This window comes from Eubalaena glacialis, chromosome 7, assembly GCF_028564815.1.
Source record: "Eubalaena glacialis isolate mEubGla1 chromosome 7, mEubGla1.1.hap2.+ XY, whole genome shotgun sequence".
Classification (NCBI taxonomy): domain Eukaryota; kingdom Metazoa; phylum Chordata; class Mammalia; order Artiodactyla; family Balaenidae; genus Eubalaena; species Eubalaena glacialis.
In genome coordinates this window covers 80977917-80994800 of record NC_083722.1, presented here as the reverse complement: position 1 = coordinate 80994800, position 16884 = coordinate 80977917, and the positions used below count along the sequence as shown (strand labels likewise).

At 36.1% G+C, this 16884-nt stretch overlaps 1 protein-coding gene across 1 annotated transcript in view; it reads left to right on the top strand.

Moving 5' to 3' along the window:
* DNAH12 (dynein axonemal heavy chain 12) overlaps positions 1–16884 on the top strand; it is a 220147-nt gene that overhangs the window by 93927 nt on the left and 109336 nt on the right. Inside the window, exons 21-28 of the mRNA XM_061195447.1 lie at positions 80–362; positions 2356–2475; positions 2783–2939; positions 3169–3341; positions 7197–7349; positions 7600–7839; positions 8175–8420; positions 8748–8867. Of these exons, the coding sequence (XP_061051430.1) occupies positions 80–362; positions 2356–2475; positions 2783–2939; positions 3169–3341; positions 7197–7349; positions 7600–7839; positions 8175–8420; positions 8748–8867 (1492 nt within the window). The remainder of the gene's footprint in view (positions 1–79; positions 363–2355; positions 2476–2782; positions 2940–3168; positions 3342–7196; positions 7350–7599; positions 7840–8174; positions 8421–8747; positions 8868–16884) is intronic.

Genomic DNA, 16884 nt, shown 5'->3' with positions numbered 1-16884 from the left:
AATTGTGCTATAATTAAAGCATTTTCTGATGTGTGATAAATTATAACTAAAACTTTTGTATTTGCATGTTTTTCCCTAGTTTTTTCTTCTTATCTAATGATGAAATGTTAGAGATTTTGTCAGAGACCAAAGATCCACTTAGAGTTCAGCCTCATTTAAAAAAGTGCTTTGAGGGCATCGCTAAATTGGAGTTCCTTCCCAATTTGGACATTAAAGCCATGTATAGCTCTGAAGGTGAGCGAGTGGAGCTGATTGCACTTATTTCCACGTCTGCAGCGCGAGGTGCTGTGGAAAAGTGGCTCATTCAAGTAGAAGATTTGATGCTCCGGAGTATTCATGATGTGATCGCTGCAGCCAGGCTGGTATGTTTCCTAGGATTTAATGTATATCCTATATTCTGTAAATGCTTTCTTTTAGGAGGTTTTGAATGGGTACCAGTAAATGAACACTTAAGGTCTTACTATTTTAAGCCATTTATTATTTTCTTTACTCTTTGTTCCTAACATTATTATTAAAATAATAATAGTAGTAAGAATTGATAATAATATGTGATTAAGTGCTACAAAAGAAAAAAGGTGTTATGAGAAAGAATAATAAGGTGTATATAATTTAGAATGGGGGAGGTGGGTTGCTAGTGATAGGCTCTTAGAGAAAGTAAAATTGAAACTGAGACCCAAAGGATAAGTAGGAATTAACCAGATAAATAGCAAATGGGAGAGCACCTAAGTATCCTGTGTAAAGCCCCTGAGATAAGAAAGAACCTCAGACATGGGTGTTAAATGCATGATCTAGTTTACTTATTGCTATTTACACTCAAACAATTACTTAAAAACTCAAAACAAGATGAACAAACATTAACGGAGGATCTATAATATTTGAGAGAAATATAACACGTAGGCACTACATGTATCTCACTTTTGCTAATTCAATTAACCTAATCTTGAATGATAAACTTCAGTATATTTCTTCCTTTAGGATCACAAAGGAATAGTTGTGTAGTAAAAATGTCATTTAAAAAGGCTTTGCAGCCTTATATGCAGCAACTCACTTTATATGAGTGAGGAATCCTTTTTCCTTCACCAAGAGCCCTATGAGAATCATCTTCTTGCAGTGACTATTCTGTTCAGCTTCAATGTTCCTGCAGATAAATCTTGACTTTTTCTCTCCTTTTTTCTATTTATGATTCCAAACAAACTAAAACACATAGGAAAGAATCAACATTATCCATGAAAGTATTTCCTTAATCCATATAGAAATTTACCTTCTGTGTACCTAGCAATGGCTCATCAATTCTTCGAAACTCAGCCTTCTTTGAAACTTAGGTTAATTTGTCATTTGCATTTATCTATAAATATTGCTAATAAAATGCATTTTAATAATAGATATTTATATCCTTATGTTTAATATTCTTATATCTAAGATGGTGTCATTGTATTAAAAATATAGTTTCCAGGGAATTCCCTGGCAGTCCAGTGGTTAGGACTCTGCGCTTTCACTGCTGTGGCCCGGGTTCAGTCCTTGGTTGGGGAACTAAGATCCCACAAGCTGTGCCGCACGGCCAATAAAATATATATATATATGAAGTTTCCTTTAGTATCCACTCTTCATACTTTGTTCTGCAGTTGTTTTTTTTTCAGTTTTTAATTTGGATCTGCTATTGTCATTTACTTTTGAAACAAGTTATTTTTAAAAAGACTACCCCCCCAATAAATCCATTTAAATGCATTTTGAACATAAAAATGTTAGAAGAAATGAAAGTATACTTTGAACTCAAAAGCATAGATTGTTCAATTGTATATAAATGAACAAATATATTATTGTTTAAATTATATATGCTGGTCGTACAAGTTTTTAATAAAGCAATGGATAAATAATACAAGGGTTCTAGCTACTAGGTCAGTTTTCTACTAGATGGCATAGTCTTTTTTTCAATTAAATCTTGGTATCAATATATATAACCTATTAGACTGATTTATTTTTTACTTTAATAAACCCTCATATTTCATTATAATAGAAGTAATATGTATTCTATGTAGAAAATTGACAACTCCCCACAGCAAAGAAACCTAAAAATCCTATGGAAAATAATTTCCAGAAGAATCAATAATCAAATCCTTCCAAAGATAACTGATTATTAACATATTGGTGCTCATCTTTCCATTCTTTTATAAATAAATATTTCAAAAATATGATTTGTAAAAAATTTTCAGGTCTTTTAAATAGTCATCTAAAATTTTTCATGACTACATTCTAGCCTACAAATGTACCAAATATTGCACTTCTTTATTGTTAAACATTAAGCTTTTTTCCCCTTTTGTAAACTTTTAAAGTTAGAAATGCATTTTAATTACTCAGGCTTATCCAGAATCTGCAAGAAGAGACTGGGTTCGAGAGTGGCCTGGCCAAGTTGTACTTTGTGTTTCTCAAATGTTCTGGACCTCTGAGACACAGGAAGTTATAAGTAGTGGGACAGAGGTAAATCATTACCTTAAATAACATTCTTTTTAAATAACTTTCTTTTCTACATGCTATGTTTTTTTAGTTAGCTTATCTATTATTTGCAAAGGTAACCTTCCCCCCAATTTCTACAAGTAGCATTAAAATTGTACAATTATTTTAAAACTTGTTCTTAATTTTTCTTATGCTTAGACAAAAATCACTCGAGAACTCATTTCTATATTGAGCTATATTATGATGTTAGAATTGTTAAAGAGTAAATGTATGAAATACGTGTTTCAGCTACTATATAACATTAGTTTAATTGCTTTTTTTTATTTTGTAGGGATTAAAGAAGTACTATAAGGAACTTCAGAATCAACTAAATGATATTGTAGAGCTGGTAAGAGGAAAACTGTCGAAGCAGACCAGGATTACTCTGGGGGCTTTGGTTACTATTGATGTCCATGCTAGAGATGTGGTTATGGACATGATTGATATGGGTATGTGACTCTTTTTAATTTTAAAAATAAGGTATAGATAGCTTTTAGAAACAAGGACTTACCCTGTATGTCTTTTTCTCTCTCAACAGAATTTATTTTATATGATCTTTTCCACGTTAGAAAACATGAATTATTTTAATATTTGCTGTTGTAAAGATGATAAAATACTTACTTTTCAAATTATTTCCATTTCAGGATTATCTGTCTTGTTTTACTTTATTCCTTTTAGGTGTCTCACATGATACAGATTTCCAGTGGCTTGCTCAGCTTCGATATTATTGGGAATATGACAATGCTCGAGTTAGTATCATTAATTGCAATGTAAAATATGCTTATGAATACCTTGGTAACTCACCTCGACTTGTCATTACTCCTCTAACTGACAGATGTTACAGAACATTGGTATGTGTTTAAATTATTTTAATTCACACATTAAAGATTCCTTTTTGGTTTGGTGTCATATTTTCTTGTCTAAATTTAACATGGCTATCCTCATTTTATTCTCTTATCTGTATAGTTGAATACAGCTATCCCTTCCTAATCCCAAATTCCCTTTATGTGAAGTTATAGTAGTGAATATTTACTTCTGCGTGCTCTTGTAGAATACAAGAGTGTATGAATTCTAATGTTTGAAAATCGTGAGTCACTCCCGTTGGGGATAATTAGAAAAAGGAAGGTACTGGAGATTTAAAGAAGAAACCAGAGCTTCGGAAAATGGTATCAGTTTTTGCAGTGGCGTTCTGGGAGAGAGGACAAGAAGATGAAGGAAGCACATTTGGGCCTTAGAACTCCAAGTTACTTTTGTTGAATAGGAGAGGGAGAGCTGAAATGTAGGCAGGTGGTACTGAGGGCTGTGCTTGTTGGGAAGCTATGGAAGATAAAGCCATGACTACAGAAAACAACAACAACAACAAAGTGAAACCCTGGGAATTACGTTGTCAGATAAAATACAGGACTTTCAGGTAAATTTGAATTTCAAATAAACAATGAATAATTTGTTAGTAGAAATATGTCCTAATTATTACATGGGGCATACTTATACTAGCAAATTATTCATTGTTTACCTGATTTTCAAATTTAACTGGGCATCGTGTATTTTTATTTGCTAAATCTGGGAACCCTACCTGGGAATTGAGGAGATGCATCAAGAAACACCAATCCACCTGTGCTGAGTAAGTAAATTAAAGTGTCTGAGTTTTCTGGAAGCAGAAATGAAATGGGGATTATTGGGCAAATGATTTTCTAGGGAATGCTCTCAGTAAAAACCCATAAGGAAATGAGGAAAGCAGGCAGGAAAGCTAAGCAAAGATGTGGTTTTGATGGATGTATGGCCTTAGCCTGATCTCATGGGGAGCGTTTGAGCATGAATGGCATCTCAGGGGTACTTCACTTTAAGGCAAAGGGGTCTAGCTTTTCTATCCCTTTATTATCATTGGCTATGGTTCACTCCTGGGGCTGGGGGGGGGGGTGTGAGTAAGCTTTCAGGTGTTTGTGGATAAGGGAGCTCCTATTAATTGAGGGCAAATCTCAGGAGAAAAGGACAGTTGTGAGCTATTTGTAGATAACTGACAGCAATTGGAAGGACGGATGCAATGACCAGTAGAAGAATCTGAGTAAGGTTCTAGTGCATCTATGATAAAATGTTTCACCAAATCCTCTTTCTCAGGAAGCTACCTGAAGGCCAGACCACATCTGTCTTGTTCTCTACTCTAGTGATTGACAAGTACATAAGTTACTCCCTAAATATTTGTTGAGTAAATTAATCTCAAGCTTCTGTGTCCTCAGACCTCACTGAAATCAGCTGTGAATATTTGTAAGGTGGACGCTAAGGACTGAGTTGTATAATCAAAATCACATTAAACACTTGTATACAACACTAAACATTGAAAGTCTCCTATTATATTTACTATCCATAATAAAGGGAACACATTTGTAAGCATTTTTTGGAAAATATAAAGAAGGGAAAGACTGTTTCCAGCAATCAAGTTAATGGACATTAACAGTATAGCGTTTACTATAAATTTAAGATGGGTAAAATATCATTGATATTGCCTGTATTTAATGAGCTCTCTCTATTGTTTTATTTTAGTAAATGTGAAAATATTTAAGATTTTCATAGGTCTATCTATTATTTTTTTAAATACTTAATTTTTTTAGAGCAGTTTTAGGTTCACAGCAAAATTAAGCAGAAGGAACAGAGCGTTCCCATATACCCCTTGCCTCCCCAAATGTATAGTCTTGGTCCTTTAACCCTATTTTATCTAAAAGGAGTTAAGTTTCACAAACTCTCATAGCAGTTTTCATGAAACAAACTTCATGGAGAGAGTTGACTGTAACTTGTATGCATCTAAAAATTTCCAGCCATTGTTCTAGTCACTGTGGGGACCCAGAAAGAATTCAGATACTGCTGATGTTACTCTAAAGGAGCTTAAGGACTGGGACTTACCTGGTGGTGCAGCGGCTAAGACTCTGTGCTCCCAATGCAGGGGGTCCAGGTTCAATGCCTGGCCAAGGAACTAGATTCCTCATGCATGCCGCAACTAACAGTTCTCATGCCACAACTAAGGAGCCCACATGCAGCAACTAAGACCTGGCACAACCAAATAAATATTTTTTTAAATTATTAAAAAAATAAAGGAACTTAAGTACTAATTGAGAGGGGAAAAAATGTACATAGTTAACTGTAATGTGAGTGTTGCTGAACCAAATGAACCAGGTTCATTTGTCTGACTCTCTGCAGTAAGCCAAATGCTGAAACGCTGAGGTTTGCAGCAGAGAAAGTGCTTATTCACAAAGCAGCCAAGCAAGGAGATAGAAAAACAACTCAAATATGCCTCTCTGAAGGCGAAGGGCTCAGGATATCTATGGGATAAAGCTGAGGTGTGGGGAGCGTGGGGAAATGTAATTGAAAACAAGAAAAAGGTGAGGCAACCGTTGCTCTGCGCATATGCACCCAAGCCATAGGCTTTTTCATGGGAGGAAAGCTCAGAAAGTAGCCTAGTTAGCATGCTCTGTGGGTGGAGTTTTTGGCCTCTGACATCAAAATGTCACTGAGCGGACCCTTGCCGATGCCCAGATGGAGGGTTGGTGGTCTTAACCGTCTTAAGCTTGAGCTGATTGATTTGACACAGTAGACTCCAAATATGTAAAAAGCAACTTGGGCAAACATCCAAATGCCCAGGCTACAGGACGCTTGGAGGATACGCCAGCTTTCATAAAAACAATAAAAGTGAGTCCAACCAGTGAAGGTAGGTCACAGTTTACCATTTATCAGTGGGTAACTGATAACTACTCTGGGTTTCACAAGGTTGAAACTGATACTACTGGTTAGAGAAGTACAGAACAATGCTATGGGGATGGAGAAAATGAAGAACATACCAAGAGTGGAATGCAACAGCGAGGCTGAATCATAGACAAAATTATATAGTAGGTCATCTGTTTATTTTCCCACTGGTGGGCCACCATTTATGACCCTCACTTTTAGGTGTTTTCTCTCTTTGCAGCTAGCCGTAGAGGTTGTCATCATTGATCTCTACAACCATCTCCATAATGACTTCTTTTTTTAATTTTATATTATTTTATTTTATAGGAGATGGAGCAATCTGCTCTCGCTCTCTTTTTTTTTTTTTTTAATTTTATTTATTTATTTATTTATGGCTGTGTTGGGTCTTCGTTTCTGTGCGAGGGCTTTCTGTAGTTGCGGCGAGCAGGGGCCACTCTTCATCGCGGTGCGCGGGCCTCTCACTATTGCGGCCTCTCTTGTTGCGGAGCACAGGCTCCAGACGCGCAGGCTCAGTAATTGTGGCTCGCGGGCCTAGTCGCTCGGCGGCATGTGGGATCTTCCCGGACCAGGGCTCGAACCCATGTCCCCCTCATTGGCAGGCAGATCCTTAACCATTGCGCCACCAGGGAAGTCCCTCCATAAGCACTTCTAATTAAACTTTTCTGACTAAATGTTAACACTTCAAGGCCGGATTCTCTTTGTTTTTAAAGGCAAATGGGATACACATGAAGTATTAGAAAATAAGGAGACTTTGATACAGTTTCACTTTTTTTTTAGATCCTTTAAACTGCTTTTTCTTTGTGCAGCTAGAAAATTGAGTGCTAAAAATTAACTGAATGATGTAATTGTATTACTGCCTCTCTGAAGCTACAAATAAGACTAAATCCACTTTATAAGCAATTGTCCTATTATAGGGTTTTTTGTTTGTTTTCAGTTAAGCATGGATTTCTTTTCACGTTTATTTTTCTTTTCAGATAGGTGCCTTCTATTTAAACCTTGGAGGTGCTCCAGAAGGGCCAGCAGGCACAGGAAAAACTGAAACCGCCAAGGACTTGGCTAAAGCTCTTGCTGTACAGTGTGTGGTATTCAACTGTTCAGATGGGCTAGATTATCTAGCAATGGGAAAGGTAAAGTTACATATTAAATGTTACAAATTTACAGCTAGGTCAAACTGGATAAACTGAAGCAAACTCGTTTAAAACACTGAATGTGGTTTAAGCATTACTTGACCTTTTTTTTTTTTTTTTTTAGTGGTAAAGACGTTTTTATCCTTGGGGCTTTTATTAACTGTCACTTTTGACTTAAAAAGGTTAAATTTTTGTTTGAACAAATGATGCCCTTTCCTACGAAAATGATCTCCTTTTTTCTTGTCCTCAGTTTTTTAAAGGATTGGCTTCTTCTGGTGCTTGGGCTTGCTTTGATGAATTTAATCGAATTGAATTGGAAGTGCTGTCAGTGGTAGCTCAACAGATCCTTTGCATTCAGAGAGCCATTCAACAGAAGCTAGAAGTGTTTATTTTTGAAGGGACAGAACTTAAGCTCAATCCAAACTGTTTTGTAGCTATTACTATGAATCCTGGCTATGCAGGACGTTCTGAATTACCGGATAATCTTAAGGTAATATTTTTTTAAAGAGTGTAAATTTGGTAATCAAAAGTAACAGCATAATCTACTCAAAATGGTATAATTTTCTCACATGTATTTGTAATCTCCCTTTTACCTTTTCCATTTGCTATAAGGTAAACCTCTAAAAACTTTTTTAGATGTCTAAAAAAATATTAGAGTACATAAAACTGTTAAAGTGCTACTGAAAAAATTACAAAGTTAATGAAAAGGTGCTGCACTGGGGGAATAAACTTGAATATCAACACATTATCTTTGGGTGCTTATGCTCAGCTTTAAAAATGGTTTCCTTTAGGTAAATAATATATTTCATTTATTATATACTTCAGGTTCTTTTTAGAACAGTGGCTATGATGGTTCCAAACTATGCCCTCATAGCAGAAATCTCCCTCTACTCCTATGGATTTTTGAATGCAAAACCTCTGTCTGTGAAGATAGTAATGACCTACAGGCTCTGCTCAGAGCAGCTCTCATCACAATTTCATTATGACTATGGAATGCGAGCAGTAAAAGCAGTTTTAGTGGCTGCTGGAAACCTAAAACTAAAATTTCCAAATGAAAATGAAGATATACTTGTAAGTATTAAATATACACATTGTGAAAGTATCTGTAGAAAGATAACTTTTTCAGCAAGATTGATCATGAACTATAGATAGGCAGATAAGAGAGTTGTTTGCTTTGAGCCTTTTTACATGGGGTTGAAATGATAGTTTTGAGGTTCTGTTTTTCATTATACTTTGTATGAATCCAAGGACCATTAGGTTTGATAAGTGTAGTATTGGCTTTTTAGTATGGGGATTCCATGGAACAATGTAAAAGAAACTTTGACTTTGGTGGGGTGGGGGTGAGAGAAGGGCAAATACTGGCAATTAACTTATCTTGCACTTTTTGGATGGTTTTAGCTTCTGCGATCAATTAAAGATGTAAATGAACCAAAGTTTTTATCACATGATATACCCTTATTTAATGGAATAACTAGTGACTTATTTCCTGGTGTTAAACTTCCTGAAGCTGACTATCATGTAAGTAAACCTGTGAGAATGACTTGTTCTGCAAATAAATTCATCTGGTGACTCAATAGTTTTCCAAGTTTTATTAAATGAGTGACTTATTCTGTTTGGAGGATAAACCCCTATTTTGGCCACTTTAATTAATGAGGAAGAGTAAATTTTAATACCTTATATGATAGTAGGGTTAACAAGATTCAGGTCAAATATAATGTTTATTGTAAGAGAATACATATTTTATTTCCTATCTTGTGATTTATAATATTTACTACTATGTATACTATAATACTGTTATATACCTCTACAGGTAGAAAAGATGGTAAACTGAAAGTGGTAAAACATCCTATAGTTTTTTTGTACAGCAAAGTGATTCAGTTATATATACACATTTCAGATTATTTTCCATTGTAGGTTATTACAAGATATTGAATATAGTTCCCTGTGTTATACAGTAAATCCTTGTTGCTTATCTATTTTATGTATAGGAATTTGTATACAAATTCCTATACATAAAATTTATCCCTTCCCCATCACTTTCCCCTTTGGTAACCGGAAGTTTGTTTTCTGTGTCTGTGAGTCTGTTTCTGTTTTGCATATAGATTCATTTGTATTATTTTTTAGATTACATATGTGAGTGTTATCATATAATATTTGTCTTTCTCTGTCTGATTTACTTCACTTAGTATGATATTTCTAGGTCCATCCATCTTGCTGTGAATGTTAGCCTTCTTTTTTTTTTTTTTAATCTTCAAATTCAAATACTACTATACATCCTATGGCAGGATAAGAATAAGGTGATTCTAGGCTGTTTTCCAATACCAACAACTAATTCTCTGATTCTCTAGACACCCACTGGGTGTTCAAAAATTCAATTCAATTCTGACACTAACTGCCTAGAGTTAGTGTCAGTCCTACAAGACTGCCTCTAACTTCATACAGAAGTCTCAAGTCCTGGGCCACCTGTACTTCTGACTGACGGGCTATAAACCAGGGGTTTCCCTGACCGCTCCCCACCCAGGTTTAATAATTTGCTAGAACAGCCCACAGAATTCAGGAACACAATTTACTTCTGCTTACCAGTTTATTATAAAGGATACAACTCAGGAACAACCAAATGGAAGAAATGTGTGGAGCGTGGTATGGGCAGGTGGCAGCGTGGAGCTTCCGTGCCCTTTCAGGGAGAGTCACCCTCCCTGTACCGGAAGCTCTTGAATCTCATTGTTCAAGAATTTTTATAGAGTTCAATCATCAGCCCCTTCTTCCCCAAAGGTTGGTAGGTCTGAAAGTTCCAACCCTCTAATCACTGCGTCTTTTTGGTGACCAGCCCCATCCTGAAGCTATCTAGGTTCCCACAACAAGTCACCTCATTAGCATAAACTCAGGTGTTATTGAAAAGGGCTCTTTATGAATAACAAAAGACACTCCTATCACTCAGAAAATTCCAAGAGTTTTAGGAGCTCTGTGCCAGGAACCGGGGACAAAGACTCTATATATTTTAGTATTATACCACAGGTGATTATCAAGATGATTCAAGATACGCTAGTATGATTTTTTAAATCAAGATGAAAATACAAAATTTTAATATTCTTTTGGAGAATTCTTGTACTCCTATGAATATAGCAAATAGTTTCATGGATTTATAGACTCCAGTTTGAAAAACACTACTAGGAGTCAGTGCTGGGAGGTGTGTGGCTGAGCAACTGTGTATGCCTGCAACTGAGCTGCAGGGGAGCCAGGGTCATAGAAAAAAAATACTACAAGCATACCTCATTTTATCGCACTTTGCAGATGCTGTGTTTTTTACAAATTGAAGGTTTTTGGCAACCCTGTGTCAAGCAAGTCTATCAGTGCCATTTTCCCAATATTTGCTCACTTCTTGTCTCTGTGTCACATTTTGGTAATTCTTGAAATTTTGAAAATTTTTCATTATTATTATATCTGTTATGGTGATCTGTGATCAGTGATCTTTGATGTTACTGCTATGACTCACTGAAGGCTCAGATGATAGCATTTTTTTAGCAAAAAAGTATTTTTTTTAAAATTAATTTTATTTATTTATTTATTTATTTATTTATTTATGGCTGTGTTGGGTCTTCGTTTCTGTGCGAGGGCTTTCTCTAGTTGCAGCAAGTGGGGGCCACTCTTCATCGCGGTGCGCGGGCCTCTCACTATCGTGGCCTCTCTTGTTGTGGAGCACAGGCTCCAGACGCGCAGGCTCAGTAATTGTGGCTCATGGGCCTAGTTGCTCCATGGCATGTGGGATCTTCCCAGACCAGGGCTTGAACCCGTGTCCCCTGCATTGGCAGGCAGATTCTCAACCACTGCGCCACCAGGGAAGCCCCCAAAAAAGTATTTTTAATTAAGGTATGTGCATTGTTTTTTAGACATAATGCTATTACACACTTAATAGACTGGTGTTGGTCCACGGCCTCTGGGCTGCACAGCAGGAGGTGAGCAAGCCAGGGAAACTTCATCTACCACTCCATATCGCTCCCCGGCACTCACATTACCACATTACCGCCTGAACTATCCCCTTCACAACCCCACGCCCGTCTGTGGAAAAATTGTCTTCCACAAAACCAGTCCCCGGTGCCAAAAAGGTTGGGGACCACTGGACTACAGAATAGTGTAAACATAACTTTTATATGCACTGGGAAACCAAAAAATTTGTGTGACTTGCTTTATTGAGATATTTACTTTATTGCAGTGATCTGAACCAAATCCACAATATCTCTGAGGTATGCCCGTACTAACTTTAATATCTTGCTTTTTAATATGTACCGTATTACTTTGTTTTTCATCTACTGACTTCTTTTGGGTTTCAGGTAATGTTTATTACTTCATTAATCTTCTCTGTTGGCTTTTTAATTTTACCTCAGTGGTCACTCACAGATTGCAATACACATCCTTGATTTATGACAGTTTACCTCAAGTTTGTATTCTAAACTATTTCAGACACAATATAAGAATTTTAAATGGTATAATTCCATTATCCACTCATCTCTGCCCATTGTACTGTTGGCATGTATTTTACTTCTACATATGTTATAAACTCCACATTTTTTGCTTTAGGTATTAGTATTCGAAAAAAAAGTCTTTTATATTTACCCTTTCTAGTGTTTTTTAATTCCTTCCAGCAGATATGTGCTTTAAACTGGGATCTTTTCCCTTCAACTTTAAGAACTTTCTTCAGTATTTATTGTATACATGTTGAGTCTTCTGGCAACAAATTCTCTCAGTTTTTGTTTTGAAATATCTTTATTTAGACTTCATTTTTTGAAGAATATTTTCACTAGGTATAGAAGTCTAGATTGGCAGGAGTCTCCCCCCGCCCCATCATTTTAAAGATGTTATTCCATTAATTCTTGGCTTTCATTGTTATGCTTAGAAGTCAGGAATTTTTCTTATGTATATTTCCCTGAATATAATATGTTTTTTCCCCTCTGGCTGTTTGAAATATTTTCTTTCTTTCCTTGCTTGACTATGTGCCTAGTGTTGTTTGCTTTTTACATATCCTACGTGGGATTTGCTGCACTTCTTGAATCTGTGTATTGCTATCTTTCTCCAGAAAATTCTCAGTAATTATCTTTTAAAATATTTCTTCTACCCTATTTTCTCTCCTCTGTCCTTCTGGGGCTCCAGTTACATGAATGTTAGAACATTTTATGTCATCTCACATGTCTCTTATGCTCTGTTTTTGCTTTTTGATTTTTATTATCTGTACTTTAGTTTGGATAATTTTATTGACCTGTCTGTAAGATTAATGATCCTTTCCTTGGCTTTGTTCATTCTGCTGATAAGCCTATCCAATGAATTCTTTTCTTTTTTGGGGGGGTGGGGGGAGTACTGCACCATGTGGCATGTGGGATCTTAGTTCCCTGACAATGGATCGAACCCTCGCCCCCTGCAATGGAAGCACAGAGTCTTAACCATTGGACCACCAAGGAAGTCCCTATCCAATGAATTATTTATTTATTTAAATAGATCTGTATTGGAGTATAATTGCTTCACAATACTGTGTTAGTTTCTGTTGCACAACAAAGCGAATCAGCCATATGCATACACGTGTCCCCATATCCCCTCCCTCTTGAGCCTCCCTCCCATCCTCCCTATCCCACCCCTCTAGGTTATCTCAAAGCACCAAGCCCATCTCCCTGTGCTATGCTGCTGCTTCCCACCAGCCAACTATTTTACATTTGGTAGTGTATATATGTCGATGCTACTCTCATTTCGCCCCAGCTTCCCCCTCCCACCCCATGTCCTCAAGTCCATTCTCTGTTTACCTCTTCATTCCTGCCCTACAACTAGGTTCATCAGTACCATTTTTTTTTTAGCGTCCATATATATGCGTTAGCATACGGTATTTGTTTTTTACTTTCTGACTTCACTCTGTATGACAGACTCTAGGTCCATCCACCTCACTACAAATAGCTCAATTTCATTTATTTTTATGGCTGAGTAATATTCCATTGTATATATGTGCCACACCTTCTTTATCCATTCATCTGTCAGTGGACATTTAGGTTGGTTCCATGTCCTGGCTATTGTAAAAAGTGCTGCAGTGAACATTGTGGTATATTCACTTCAGCACATAATCCTTTTTGAATTATGGTTTTCTCAGGGTATATGCCCAGTAATGGGATTGCTGGGTCATATGGTAGTTCTATTTTTAGTTTTTTGTGGAACCTCCATACTGTTTTCCATAGTGGTTGTATCAATTTACATTCGCACCAACAGTGCAAGAGGGTTCCCTTTTCCCACACCCTTTCTAGATTTTTTGACAATGGCCATTCTGACCGGCATGAGGTGATACCTCATTGTAGTTTTGATTTGCATTTCTCTAATAATTAGTGATGTTGAGCATCTTTTCATGTACCTCTTGGCCATCTGTATGTCTTCCTTGGAGAAATGTCTATTTAGGTCTTCTGCCCAATTTTTAAGTGGATTGTTTGTTTTATTGATATTGAACTCCATGAGCTGTTTGTATATTTTGGACATTAATCCTTTGTCTGTTGTTTCATTTGTAAATATCTTCTCCCAGTCTGAGGGTTGCCTGTTGGTCTTTTTTATGGTTTCCTTTGCTGTGCAAAAGCTTTTAAGTCCCATTTGTTTATTTTTGTTTTTATTTCTGTTACTCTAGGAGGTGGGTCAAAAAAGATCTTGCTGTGGTTTATGTCAAAAAGTGTTTTTCCTATGTTTTCCTCTAAAAGTTTTATACTGTCTGGTCTTACATTTAAGTCTTTAATCCATTTGGAGTTTATTTTTGTGTATGGTGTTAGGGAGTGTTCTAATTTCATTCTTTTATATGTAGCTGTCTAGTTTTCCCAGCACCACTTATCGAAGAGGCTGTCTTTTCTCCATTGTATGTTCTTGCCTCCTTTGTCGTAAATTAGGTGCCCATATATGCGTGGGTTTATCTCTGGGCATTTTATCTTGTACCATTGACCTATATTTCTGTTTTTGTGCCAGTACTATACTGTCTTGATTATGGTAGCTTTGTGGTATAGTTTGAAGTCAGGGAGACTGATTCCTCCAACTCTATTTTTCTTTCTCAAGATTGCTTTGGGTATTCGGGGTCTTTTGTGTTTCCATACGAAATGTAAAATTTTTTGTTCTAATTCCGTGAAGAATGCCATTGGTAGTTTGATAGGGATTGCATTGAATCTGTAGATTACTTTGGGTAGTATAGTCATTTTCACAATATTGATTCTTCCAATCCAAGAACATGGTATATTTCTCCATCTGTTTATGTCATCTTTCATTTCTTTCATCAGTGTTTTATAGTTTTCTGAGCACAGGTCTTTTGCCTCCTTAGGCAGGTTTATTCCTAGGTATTTTATTCTTTTTTGTTGCAATGGTCAGTGGGAGTGTTTCCTTAATTTCTCTTTATGATTTTTTGTTGTTGGTGTATAGGAATGCCAGAGATTTCTGTGCATTAATTTTGTATCCTGAAACCTTACCAAATTCATTGATTAGTTGTAGTAGTTTTCTGGTGGCATCTTTAGGATTATCTATGTGTAGTATCATGTCATAATCAAACAGTGACAGTCTTACTTCTTATTTTCCAATTTGTATTCCTTTTGTTTCTTTTTCTTCTCTGATTGCTGTGGCTAGAACTTCCAAAACTATGTTGAATAAGAGTGGCAAGAGTGGACATCCTTGTCTAGTTCCTGATCTTAGAGGAAATGCTTTCAGTTTTTCACCATTGAGTATGATGCTTGCTGTGGGTTTGTCATATATGGCATTTATTATGTTGAGGTAGGTTCCCTCTATGCCCATTTTCTGTAGAGTTTTTATCATAAATGGGTGTTGAATTTTGTCAAAAGCTTTTTCTGCATCTATTGAGATGATTATATGGCTTTATTCCTTGATTTGTTAACGTGGTGTATCACATTGACTGATTTGCATATATTGAAAAATCCTTGCATCCCTGGGATAAATCCCACTTGATCATGGTGTATGATCCTTTTAATGTGATGTTGGATTCTGTTTGCTAGTATTTTGTTGAGGATTTTTGCATCTATGTTCATCAGTGATATTGGTCTATAATTTTCTTTTTTTGTGATATCTTTTTCTGGTTTTGGTATCAGGGTGATGGTGGCTTCGTAGAATGAATTTGAGGGTGTTTCTCCCTCTGCAATTTTTTGGAAGAGTTTGAGAAGGATCGGCGTTAGCTCTTCTCTAAATATTTGATAGAATTCACCTGTGAAGACATCTGGTCCTGGACTTTTGTTTGTTGTAAGATTTTTAATTATGGTTTCAATTTCATTACTTGTGATAGGTCTGTTTATATTTTCTAATTCTTCCTGGTTCAATCTTGGAAAATTGTACCTTTCCAATTGTCCATTTCTTAGTGGTTGTCCATTTTATTGGCATATAGTTGTTTGTAGTAGTCTTTTATAATCCTTTGTATTTCTGCAGTGTCAATTGTGATTTCTCCCTTTTCATTTCTAATTTTATTGATTTGCGTCCTCTCCCTTTTTTTCTTAATGAGTCTGGCTAAGGGTTTATCAATTTTGTTTGTCTTCTCAAAGAACCAGCTTTTAGTTTTATTGATGTTTGCTCTTGTTTTCTTTGTTTCTATTTCATTTATTTATGCTCTGATCTTTATGATGTCTTTCCTTCTACTAACTTTGGGTTTTCTTTTTTCTTCTTTCTCTAGTTGTTTTAAGTGTAGGGTTAAATTGTTTATTTGAGATTTTTCTTGTTTCTTGAGATGAGATTGAATTGCTATAAACTTCCCTCTTAGAACTGCTTTTGCTGCATCCCATAGATTTTAGGTCATCATGTTTTTGTTGTCATTTGTCTCTAGGTATTTTTTGATTTCCTCTTTGATTTCTTCTGTGATCTCTTGGTTATTTAGTAGCACACTGTTTAGCCTCCATTTATTTGTGTTTTTTACAGTTTTTTTCCTGTAATTGATTTCCAATCTCATAGCGTTGTGGTCAGAAAAGATGCTTGATACAATTTCAATTTTCTTAAATTTTCTGAGGCTTGATTTCTGACCTAAGATGTGATCTGTCCTGGAGAATGTTCCGTTTGTACTTGAGAAGAAAGTGTATTCTGCCAATTTTAGGTGGAATGTTCTATAAATATAAATTAGATCTATCTGGTCTATTGTGTCATTTAAAGCTTGTGTTACCTTATTTATTTTCTGTTTGGATGATCTGTCCATTGGGGTAAGTGGGGTGTTAAAGTCGCCTACTATTATTGTATTACTGTCGATTTGTCCTTTCATGGTTGTTAGCATTTGCCTTATGTATTGAGGCGCTCCTATGTTGGGTGCATAAACACTTATAATTGTTATATCTTCTTCTTGGGTAAATCCTTTGATCATTATGTAGTGTCCCTCTTTATCACTTGTAACAGTCTTTATTTTAAAGTCTATCTTATCTGATATGAGTATTGCTACTCCAGCTTTCTTTTGATTTCCATTTGCATAGAATATCTTTTTCCATCCCCTCACTTTCAGTCTGTATGTGTCCCTAGGTCTGAAGTGGGTCTCTTGTAGACAGCGTATATATGGGTTTGT